This window comes from Alnus glutinosa, chromosome 12 (genome assembly GCF_958979055.1).
Source record: "Alnus glutinosa chromosome 12, dhAlnGlut1.1, whole genome shotgun sequence".
NCBI classification, from domain to species: Eukaryota; Viridiplantae; Streptophyta; class Magnoliopsida; order Fagales; family Betulaceae; genus Alnus; species Alnus glutinosa.
This window is the reverse complement of record NC_084897.1, coordinates 25,195,829-25,207,422: the sequence shown is the minus strand read 5'-3', so window position 1 is coordinate 25,207,422 and position 11,594 is coordinate 25,195,829. Positions and strand designations below refer to the sequence as shown.

The 11,594-nt window shown below is 36.4% G+C and overlaps 1 protein-coding gene across 1 annotated transcript; it reads right to left on the bottom strand.

The window, feature by feature from the left end:
• Positions 1-3,919: 3,919 nt before the first annotated feature.
• Positions 3,920-11,433, bottom strand: LOC133851594 (uncharacterized). The gene is made up of 13 exons (XM_062288075.1): positions 11,255-11,433; positions 10,930-11,088; positions 10,222-10,470; positions 10,013-10,132; positions 9,124-9,204; positions 8,285-8,380; positions 7,825-7,920; positions 7,318-7,371; positions 7,038-7,241; positions 6,213-6,338; positions 5,725-5,790; positions 5,051-5,350; positions 3,920-4,592 (listed from the first exon to the last, which is right to left on the bottom strand). The coding sequence occupies exons 1-13, from the start codon at positions 11,315-11,317 to the stop codon at positions 4,116-4,118; spliced, it is 2,091 nt and encodes a 696-aa protein (XP_062144059.1). The 5' UTR covers positions 11,318-11,433; the 3' UTR covers positions 3,920-4,115.
• Between the last annotated feature and the right edge of the window lie 161 nt (positions 11,434-11,594).

Below are 11,594 nucleotides of genomic sequence, written 5' to 3'. Positions count from 1 at the left end.
TGCAATGTGGGTTTGTGGGCATCTTTGGAGTGGTCCCCAAGCCGTGTGGTTACTGGTTAGTGTCACTGTCTGAGGCTCTCCGCTGTAAAAGGTTGCTTTAATTGCTGATCAACTTGCTGTTTGCTTGTGAGAAAGTAGGAGACGACAGCTTGTGTGAGCGGCTGTGCTGCAAACGGTCTCAGGGAAATTGCAGCAATAAAACAATAAGCCTTGACGTTGACGCTTTGTTTTGAAGGACCAAGCTTTCTTCCTCTCTCATATATTGAATTGTCTCTTCAATGGGTCACCATAATTCCTTTTTAGTTGCAGGCCAGGAGCTCTACTGTAGCACTTGACTTGGTTCTCGATCTATCATATATATTTCACGAGGGCTAGCTGTTGGGTTTAAAAGTCCCGTTTCACGGAGTCTACATATATAAAAGCATTTCCATGTACTAATTATAAATGTAACATCCAAAAAGATAAATAAAAATAAAATAAAAAATAAAAACAGAAGAAAAATAAGGGAAATTTACAAAATTGGTCTTTGTTTTTATGGTTGTAACAAAGGACTCATGGTGTGGTATGCTTGCATAACAAATAACTCAAAACGGAATATTTCATATTTTTTGATAATTGGTTTTCATTAAAACTATCTCAAGAGAATATATATATATATATATATATATATATATATATATATATATATTCATATTTTAGGGTACGTTTGGGATTGCGATTTCGTAGAGAAAAAGTGCGATTTTAAACCAAATCGCAGAAAATGAACCGTTTGGAAACTGCGTTTTTAAAAAATTGCGATTTGAAAACGCAAAAAAGTGCTTATTCAAATCGTAGGCAATTGAGTGTTTTTTAAAAACCCAGTATTTTAAAAGGCTAACATGCGATTTTAAAGGTCAAACTGTGATTTTGCCAAATGCTTAATTGCGTTTTTAAAAATCATTTTTTTAAATCGCACATTTAAAAATCGCTATTTTTAAATCGCACTTTTTGAAATCGCAAACTCAAACGGACCCTTATTCTAATCAGAGTGATTATGGATTTTATCTTGAGAGTAATGTTCTCACAATGCTACATATGAATATATGATTAACCAACTTGCCAAGATTTCGATCATAAAAGATCTTACGCATAAATATATTAAAGTGACTTACACTTTTTATTTGAGTTCACATTTTTCTTTGATTAACAGTTAATGTGATAAGTAGATGTGAGCTCAAATTATTCAATTTACAGTAGTTTATGGAATAACAAGTCACGTGGTCAAGTTTAGTGTATTATAACCGCACAAACTTATCAATCAAAAGTCTTTATGTAGGAACAAGTGGCTCATATTATCTTGGGCATAGAGAGTAATACGAGAATACCAATATAGTGGTACAATACAAAGTATTTTGGGGTTTTCCATATCTGTTAGTACAGTAGGGTTTTGTTATAAATATCTTATATTGTAACCCTAAATCAATAATTGAAATAGCCGCACTCTTATGGATGTAGGCACATTATCGAACCACGAAAATCTCTGTTTTGATTTTTTGATCTCTTTTCGATTCCATATTGCTCATCATTGTTATGCACGATAATAACGTTCTACTTCCATGATCAAGATAGATCATTATAATTGATATGTTATAGTCTGTTTTATAGGATGGCATGTCAAATCTCATCGTCGACTATGAACTAAGGTTTATAAGACACAAGATACTATTGTTTAGATATTCTGTGTGATAATATCATTAAAACACCTAAATTATATATATATATATATTTTTTTGAAGGGACCTAAATTATATTCAATGTGATTTAAAGACTACATATACATAAATGTCGCGCAAATATATATATATATATATCTCAAAAAATAAATAACTTTATTATTAAAAGAAAATGTCACACAAATTAAATTGAGTTTTATAAAACTATTGACTATCCAAACAGTTGTCTAGCAAGTCAACTAGGTTAGATTTGTGGTTAATTCTTATGGAAGTGTAACTAATAAATATGAGTGGCTGATATTCCTGAGGCCAGAAGAAAGTCCCACATGGATTGAGATTCCACAAAAAGAGGTTTGGTCTAGATAGGTGTAATTAGTTCCACCAGAATGGCAAAGTGCTTTATGAGAATCTGCTATCCCATCCTAGAATTAAAAATTAGAGCATGACTATCCAATCCCATTACTCAGATTTCTCCATTAATCTAACCGATATGTAAAAGCACCATTGTCGGCAGGCAGGGTAGCTTATGTTGGTGATCATGAAGTCTAATGAAAATTATTATATCTTCTAATGTCTCATCTTTTCTTGACAAGTTGTTATTCAAAAGGATGCCATCAATCGAGTGGAGTGTGTTTCGCGATTTGTCTAGATGCTGTGTTTAAAAGTCATACAAGGGAATGAAAAGGTCTATGATTTAGTAGCCATATGCTTTTCCTACAACTAGTTTTAGCAATCTCGGTTGCAATAAATTATGTGACCACCAACGACCATATACCCCAAAAATGAGATACGATATATTTATAATTTCTACACAATTTTAATAATTTTTTTATTTTTTTAAGATCAACCATTAGATATGTAGGGCACACATATAAGAAAACATATCCAATAATCAGTTTGAAAAAAAAAAAAAAAAAAAAACGGTTTGAGTTGTGGAAGAGAGTAGTGTCAAGAGTTGTACAATAATCATTTTTCTCCGAAAAATTACCCTCTAAAAAAAGAATGAACCGAAAAACTATACGTTATCAAGACAAGAGCTTAGCGCTTAGCAAGGATTGTGATTTTTTGAAATTTTGTGTCTAAATTTCATAAAGTTTAAGCAAAGAATGAGAAATGGGACCCTGAGTCCCAAAGTGTTTGGACAGTTTTCAGACAGCTCAGCCCACTTGCCCAAACACGTTAGGACCCAGGGTCCCCTCATTCACTGCCCAAATTCCAGAGCCCTCATTCCCACCCAAATTTCCAGCAATTTAGGTAAAGAAATTTCAGGAAATCTCAATCCCCAACTTATAGTAATGCTCCAAGTCGCCCCCCCCCCCTCCCCACCCACTTTTTATCGGTAAAGTTCACGTACCCCTTCAAACTACTATCCAATTGTAATAATTCTCTCAAACTACTAAAAATTGTCAATTTTTCCCAATGACGAAAATACAATTAATATTAATAATAATAATTCAAAACAAATAAAACTAAAAAAGAAAAGAAAAAGAAACACAAAAATCAAGGGTGGTAAAATTTAAAAATTAAAAGAAGAATTAAAAGGTTCTCTTTTTGTTTTTTTAAAATTTAAACTTTTGTTTTTCTTAAGAAATTAAAAATTGTCGTTTTTTTAAAAAATTAAAAAATTTTGTTTTTTTTTTTTAAATGAAAATTATAAAAGCATTTTTATTTTATTGAAAAAATTGTAAAAGTCATATTGATCTTTTTATTGACAATGTTTTGGTAGTTTAGAGAAGATATTGTCCAAGTTGAAAGTTTGGAAGAAATATTATTAATTGGGTGATAGTTTAAAAGAAATATGTAAACTTTTTTTTTCTTTTCTTTTGTTTTTATTATTTCTACCCCGAACTCCCCACACCAAACCCCCCCCCCCCCCAAAAAAAAAAAACCCACAAATTACTAGCCTACCGAGCAATAATGCGTCCTACAAAGATATTTGCTTGCCTATTTTGGGAAGAGGAAGACAGACTTAATCCGCATCTATGTTGATTTGACAAGGCATCAATCACAAGGACCAAGACCATCAATCACAGGGACCAAGACCATCAATCACAGCAAGAGAATTTTTCACAAACGCAGCTGGGTGCAGCTTGTTCTATAGTCCAAGGAAGAGATTAATCGATTTTGAAACACGGAAACAGTATACAATGGGAAAAAGTTAAAAAATAAAAATAAAAATAAAAAAAGAAAAGAAAAAAGTCCCAAAATTTTCTACCTCGATGAACATTTCTTAAGCCACGTGAAAACTCAGACTGGAAGCCCCTCACAAGATTAGATTTAGATTTTTTTACAAGCAAGAGCTCTTAAAAAGTTAATGAACCGCCATAGTAGGAATAAGATAAACAGAGGGAAGCATGTCCTCAGGAGCTCTGGCAATTTTCATTCAGTGTAAAAACGCTATTTTCACCGAGGACCAGATGAAGGACGGGGTTTCCCCTTTATGGAATTCAAGTGTTGGGTGACAAATATGACCCCCATCACAAGTATAAGGCAACCCACCAGTGTGCTGAAGAACAGGGCACCTGGTTGCCTGGTTTGAACAAAGCCATACACCCCACTAGAGGTCACAAGAATAAGGTCGGTGAGTCCATCATTTGAGAAGTCCTCACAGATAAGGGCATGTGTTGGTGCCGCAGGAAGATCAACTGATGTTAACAGACTTCCTCCTGGAGATATCACCACAGCTTCTTGATCCCCTGCTGCAAGGACCACTTCTTGATTATCGTGCACCCGCAAGGAAAATGCCTTCAGCGTAGGGATCACCATACCAGCTTCCATCATACCTGATGGAGATGGAAGATTTGACCAGGTCGCGCCAGTAGATATTTGCCATTGCCAATCAGCATCATGACCATGCAAGCCAGGGGAGTATGATGTTACCTGAGAGGAATACAAAATTTGAGTTCCCACTTCAGCAGTAATGCAAGCTACCTAATAAGATTCTTGCTGGTAAGGCTACGCAAGGAGTTCAAATATCAGTCAGGATGCAATAATCCCTTTCCATTACTTGTCTAATCTCATATAAATTAAGGTCTGGCAACTCACAAGTACACGAAAGGAAATCGAATGGAGTGAATGAGCATATTTTTCTTCTCAAGCATAATTCATAAGATTCCACAAAATGAAAAGGTCACCAATTTTAAAGTATTAATCCGATGCAATCAGATTTTAGAGGTCAACTCTCTGCTATAAAGGCTGTATTTCTGCCCCAAATGCTATAATAAGCAAAAATGGAAAACAATTTTTTTTTTTTTATTTGGTGCCTGATCCAAACCCCTCAATCCAATTTCAAAATAGTAACAAGAAGGGTATGCAACAGATCCAGATTAACAGCATACCTCCCCTCGATTTGTCAAGAAGATAACATCACCATGGCTTCCCTTACGATGCCTATGACCATCACTTCTTGGAATGAGAATGGGTGTTGCAACCTCTAAAGAAGTCACATCTGGTGTTCGACCATAGTACCTGGAAAATTCTCCATGTTGGAATAAGTTAAAGGCACTATGATGACATATTGAAGCATTGAAGAGTTGTTCTCGTACTGGTACACCGGAGGTTGCAACAGCCCAACATGGTCGCAACACGTCCATGGATCCACTAACAACAGTCTGCTCAGCACCATTTGCACCAACAACCTGAAGAGAGGAAAAAAATTGAAACTTATTATCCAGACATCTAGCCAAGCGTTTCTAATGAATGGTTGTGTCCATTTCTTGTCGTCACTGCAGTTTCTGATCAAAGTTCACCATCCTGCTGTACTTTGGTTGAATTCACCAACATAATTAAGGGCGAAGACTAACCACATCCAAAGTACAGGAAGCAAGATTATATGGCAACCAATAGTACATAAGTAACTCAAAGAAAGAGTATTTGAACAGAAAATGATCCATTCTAAAGAGGCATCAACTTCCAACACCCATAAATTCAGATTACATTAATTTACAGGGTTGTGTACAGCCTACTGAAATTGAGATAAGAGGCTAGAGATAGAGAAGAAAACAATATGCACCTGGACATGATCTAGGACTCCATCACCATTAATATCAGCATGAAGGCCGCCTTCTTGAAGATGAAGCTGTGGAGATCAATGAATTTCAGATGAAGCCTTCAACTTGTCAAAGTTTATATAGCAATAAATGTGACGGAACTCAATTGTAAAATAGCCAGAATGGCACTTGTTAACAGAAGCATGTTAAATATCAGACATATGCCTATGGTCTAGATAAAAGACTACGAAGTGTTGCTTTAATAAACAAGGTGTTTTACTTTCCAAATATGAAAAGTTGGCAATTTTCATGCCATAACTGTACCGTGCACATCAACTCTAGCAAGGTTAACATCTCTTAAGAAAAATTCACACAAGCATCAAATAATTGTTCCATATTTCATCTTAGCCAAAAGTATGGGGAAAAATTCATATATTGTTAAAGCAAATTATTCAATATATATTTGTTTTCTAAATAAAACAAATATTCATAGAATGTGTGCGCTAATAACCTTACAAGTAGTGCGACCTGTTGCCAAATGAATAACTTCTATCCCTTCCTTTTGATGAGCCACAACAACATTAGGAACCCACCAAATCTTCGTGTAGTTTGTTATGGTAGGAATATAAGGTGATACCTGCATCAGCAAAGTAAAACAGGTTATAACAAGTCAATTATAAAATAAAAGTTTCTTCTTTTTAGTTGTGAAATGCAAGATATACATTAATGAATTAACCTCCTCAGAGGATGATTTGGTGATCAATACTCCCACAGACATGAAGCCCAAGATCCCAAGGGAGACAAGCAGCGAAAGCAAAATGAGGAAACATGGTTTAGAAACTTGTTTATGTTTCCACCAATTCATTTTATGGTTTAGAAATTTAGAAACATGTAGACTGTAGTAGTTCAGAAGTGAAGGTGACCACTCTGTGTGTTAATCTGCACAAGGAAAGTGGATGACAAATAATTTTTTGGTAAGTCATACGTGCACCCAATGGGCCTTAAAAGTCCACGACCTCAGCCTCCATCCTATTCTTTTGGGGCAGAAAGTGCCAGTTGAGCTACAGCTCATTGGCAAAGTGGATGAGAAATAATTTTCGATGCCTGCTGAAAAGAATCTATGGAAGATACTTTTTTTTGATAAGAAAAAAAGTATTACTGGTTATATGGATTTTCTACAATAAACCAATTTACAAACTCAAGCATCTTCCTTTTTCTTTTCTTTTTTTTCTTTTTTGTGTGTGTGTGTGTGTCTGCTAACCAACACAATATAAGAATGAGCCAACCTCTACAAGCATATTTAACGACTACATAAGATGTGCATGGTGACTCTTACCTTCTTAGACTTTGCTGAACCAGCATAATTTGCAGCCTTTCCAATAAGATTTGAAATTTTTTTAGTTGAGTCTTTCCCAGGAGGATGGTTTTCCTCGGGCTTGTGAAAGGGGTAGTTTGTGGTCTTTCCAGATGTTTTCTTCAAAGTTTTCCTTTTGTGCCGCCTAAAATGTGCCAGCTTCAACAAAGTGTCTTCTCTCCTATCCTGGATAAAAATGATGTGTATGGCGTCATCACTCCCCATCATTTGAGAAAAACAATGCTTATTTTCTCTTACTTACCCAGTGATGTGGCATTACTCCAAGGATTGATTCTCTGAATTCCCTGCATTCAAACTACAATATGACACTATTATTAGGAAAGAATGTCCTTAATCTAAACAAATTACAACCATCCAACAATATATCTTACAAGATGTGAGAAACACCATAAAGGAAAGAATTATCCTCACAAAAAAATTGCAAAAATGTGAGTGTTTCTGCATGTGGGTGAGAGATTTTGTCATTGAAGCTATTTCATGCGGATTTGAGGTAAAAAAATGCAATCTTTGTACTTAAATGGCCAGAATTTAAGTAAATGCCAAACAGAAAATTAAGTCAAGAAAAAAACAATAAAGTGAACCATGCAGGACACTCCCCGGTACGAGTTTAACAAAATAATGAAAGGATATCAATTATAACATGTGCAACAACAGTGACAACAAAGGTAAGGCTAATAGTATGAACCAATTAACACCAAGTAGCTGCAATGCATAAAATATACGTCAACTAAACAGCTTCAATGCATACCTCTCCAGGATGACGACTATTCAGAGCGTGAACATCAAGCTTGTAGTTATGCTGTGGAATTAACTGTGCCGCATCGGAAGAATGTGCTTCAATATTCTAAACCACCAAAAGATGAAAATTGTAATTAGATAAGGGGAAAAAAAAGAGAACAGTTTATTGAAGTAACATGGCACTATTAATCAATTAGATGCCAACATGACAGCAACACATAGGCAAACAAGCCACATATCAAGAATAGTAAAATTTGAGCCCTCAAGAATCTGCTGGACTTTATACACAAATGGCACATAATTTGAAGTGAATGAAATTAAGGAGTGGTAATCAGAATAAAAATTTCTCAAGGAAGAGCTACAAAGTCTAAACTTCAGACATGATAATCTTTAGAAAGTTATTCTCCCAAAAATAAGGTCCAAAAAATGCCAAAGAGAAATAAGATAAAAGAAACACAAAAATAGATCACCTCGTTCTTTCTATCCCATCGAAATGCACCAGATCGACCAGCAAATGCATAAAATGCAAAATGGCGTAAATCCACAGTTCCGGGGTTCTCAGAATTCTAAACAGGACAAACATAAAGAATCAATATAAAATCCTTAAGTACTGAAAAAGAATGAGCTCGCACACATATTATGTCCGGAATCATATGCGTCATCGTCAACAAGTAGGACACTCAACTGAGTAGCTTGAAATTGAGAGGGGGGCGGGGGGGACGCACAGACTACAATATATGAACAAGTAAAAGTGTTTCAGTACACTACAAAGAAGAAAGGTCTGCAGAGGCATAATGCTTCTTCTTCTTCTTCTTCTTTTTCCAGAAAATATAGTATGAATAAATTTCATGGGCAGGTTTACATCATTCACCTATATATATTAACGCCACAAGAGGAATTTTCAGAGGACTTCCATTGCCTCATTCACCATTTAGAAAAGAAGTCAACCAGCAACTATATTGACAGCGGCACTAGTTCTTTTCTTATTATGCCTTCTGAACTTCAGAAAGTGAAATGCTCCACCAATTATTGAACTACTGTGATTCTCAAAGCTTTGCCCAAAAAGACAATTTGCTGAGAGGTGTCTAAAGCTAATGGGATATTTGGATGATACTCAGATTTAGACATGTGACCAAGGGTAGAACTGGTGAGTGGTAACCAAGTGGCCCATCAGTTGATGAGGACAATCTTTGCTTTGAATCCAATTAGAATGATTTATTTCTTATTGCCATCTCACTTACCATGCCTGTGACAGGATTTGTGAATTGCTCTTCCTATAAATCATTTGGCAAGAAAAGGATGCCCATACCTCTTTTTCGGTAGCACTTCTTCTATGTTGCTCAGCATTTTTTTCTGCCATCCCAATTTCTTCGAAAGGATCCATGACAATCTGAAATGGTAAAATATATTTGCAAGTGCATTGAAAATGAGTGATATTGCACGCCCTCAATTTTGCACATCAATAAAGAATCTATGCCAAAAATAGTTAATGCTGAAAAGTCAGGGGATTAATATGCAAATCAGTTTGGCTTTGATTTCCAAGAAGATATGAGTTCACAAAACAACAACTACAGGAACATCAATCTATAATATGATTAGCATGCACGGATCAGAAAAACAATAGACGATCAAATTTTAACAGCAGGGTAAAGAAGCAATGGATATCGATTAAAGCAAGCTTGACAAAAAATAACCCCAACAGCATAACTTGTGTCAAAAAACAAACGTTTATATTCATCCCCATGAAAAAAGTAAAAAAAGATTATGATTAGGAGAAGCAGCACTAGCCTTGAACTCCCAACAACCCAATTTTTTGGTGTCCAGGATGTCTAAGTTAGAAAGAAACAGTAGCTACCAATCATATTTTCTATTGATTCTTCCAGCGGGATGAACAAAGAAACAAAGGTCCATGTAAGCTACGAAACAATCTTCTCAGCTGGGCACATTAATGTATTATTCATTGCTTCTTCACTCTTTTGTTCACATTTCTCAATCTTTAAACATCCGATAAATGACAGGCTGACCACATTGATCACATTTCCTCTCGCCCATAAGAATATCATGTGTCTCACAGTAAACAGTGGGAAGAGATCCTTAAGAGTCGATCTACTGACATCTCAGCACATATATCAACAAAAGTTGCAACACTAAAAATACTACATCTTATCAACCAAAGAAATAAAAAAAACAAAACATACATGAGGCTGCATTTCCATTCTCCCACCAACAATCACTAATCCAGCATCTCCATGCTTAAGGGCATAACTGCTTATCGAGATTGATATCTCCCTGTGGTGAGCATTATGTGGGAAATCCTTCTGCCAACAAGCACGAAGAATCAACAGTCACAAGAGAGCATTAATGGATGGTCCATTAGAAATAATTAAATCAAACCGATACTACAAACCTGCAAATTGTTTTCCCATAGCTTCTTGAGGTTGTGGTCGAAGCACATCACAGACCAACCTGAGGTAACAACAACCAGGACCTGCTTCCGTGTCTGTCCAGGTTTATCTCGGTCCACAATGCCCGCTGCCATTGCCACGGCCCGCCTCCCAGACGAAATTCGGATTTTGTCAGGCAATAGGCTCACCTCTGCCAGCACACGTGCATCACTGAAGCTCTCATCCACACGCCTAGTATGTGGCTCCAATATCTAATAAAAACTCACAACTCAAAACCCCAATAGCTAACAACACCCCTAGAGATTACAATACATCAAGTCTCCCTAAAAACACCTTAAGATCAATATTATATTGCAATGACTGTTCCAAAATAGCAAATTTGAGATTTTTATCATCAATTATCAAAGAAATATTCTAGAACAACAATACCGACCATCGCAAAAGCCTAGGCTGATGAGAAATGGTAAATTTAATCATTTAATGAATATTTGAATACTTCCTCACGTGCAGGCACGAACTCCCCATAAACAAATGAGACCAGAACCAAAGCTCTTGAAACATGATAAATTACCAAACTGTGGTCGGAAACAGCGAATTTAATCATTTAATGAAAATTCTAACAAATAACATATACATGATTCTGAAATCATTCTAACATTAGATTAAACCTAGTGAAATCGAACCAGACAGTAAGAGAGTCCAAATATTACCTGAATCTTGGCGTCGTGGGTGGCGACGAGGACTTCTTTCTTTCCATCACCGTTCAAGTCGGCGACTATCGGCGGAGGGAGACGCTCGGCCTCGTATTTGATAGGGTACTCATCGGAAAGATGCATCCACGCCTCTCTGAACGAGAAATCGCCCTCGTGCTGCAAAATTCAGAAAGCAAACGAAACAAAATTTCAATGGTGTTAGTGAAAATGTGGGAGCTACTTGAGAGATCAAAGAGTGAGATTGAAAATGGTTTAGGGCTTTTTTGGGGTTTATGAGAATTGGGGATGAGTTTGGTGGTGCGAAGAGGACTTTTTTTAGGACCTGAAGAGAGAAGAAGATGGCGAAAGCGGAGAGCATGAGGATGGCCAAGTCTCGCTTCCTCATGTTGGGGTTTCTTCGTCTTCTTCTTCGTCTCCCTTTGCTCCAGTGATTGTATTATATCAATTTCTCGCAGACCCTCAGTAGTTTCTACACAAAAGCTGTGATGCAGCGCTCGGTCGGGTTCGGTAATTGCAAGCTAGCCATAGGTGCGTTTTAACGTGGGGAGTTTATGTGCTGACGTGGCATAGGTGCCACGTGATGGCGGGACAGCCCCTATGAAAAACGGATAATTCTAAAAATATAACTTTACCACAACTATTGCATAACCCCAAAACACATT

Bases quoted from the DNA above. Each gene is read 5' to 3' on its own strand.
- LOC133851594 (XM_062288075.1), bottom strand. From the start codon at position 11,317: ATGAGGAAGCGAGACTTGGCCATCCTCATGCTCTCCGCTTTCGCCATC. The intron at 11,089-11,254 runs GTCCTAAAAAAA...TGAATTTTGCAG, and splicing joins CCATCTTCTTCTCTCTTCAG to CACGAGGGCGATTTCTCGTT. The intron at 6,339-7,037 runs GTAAGAGTCACC...TTGCTGATGCAG, and splicing joins GTTCAGCAAAGTCTAAGAAG to GTATCACCTTATATTCCTAC.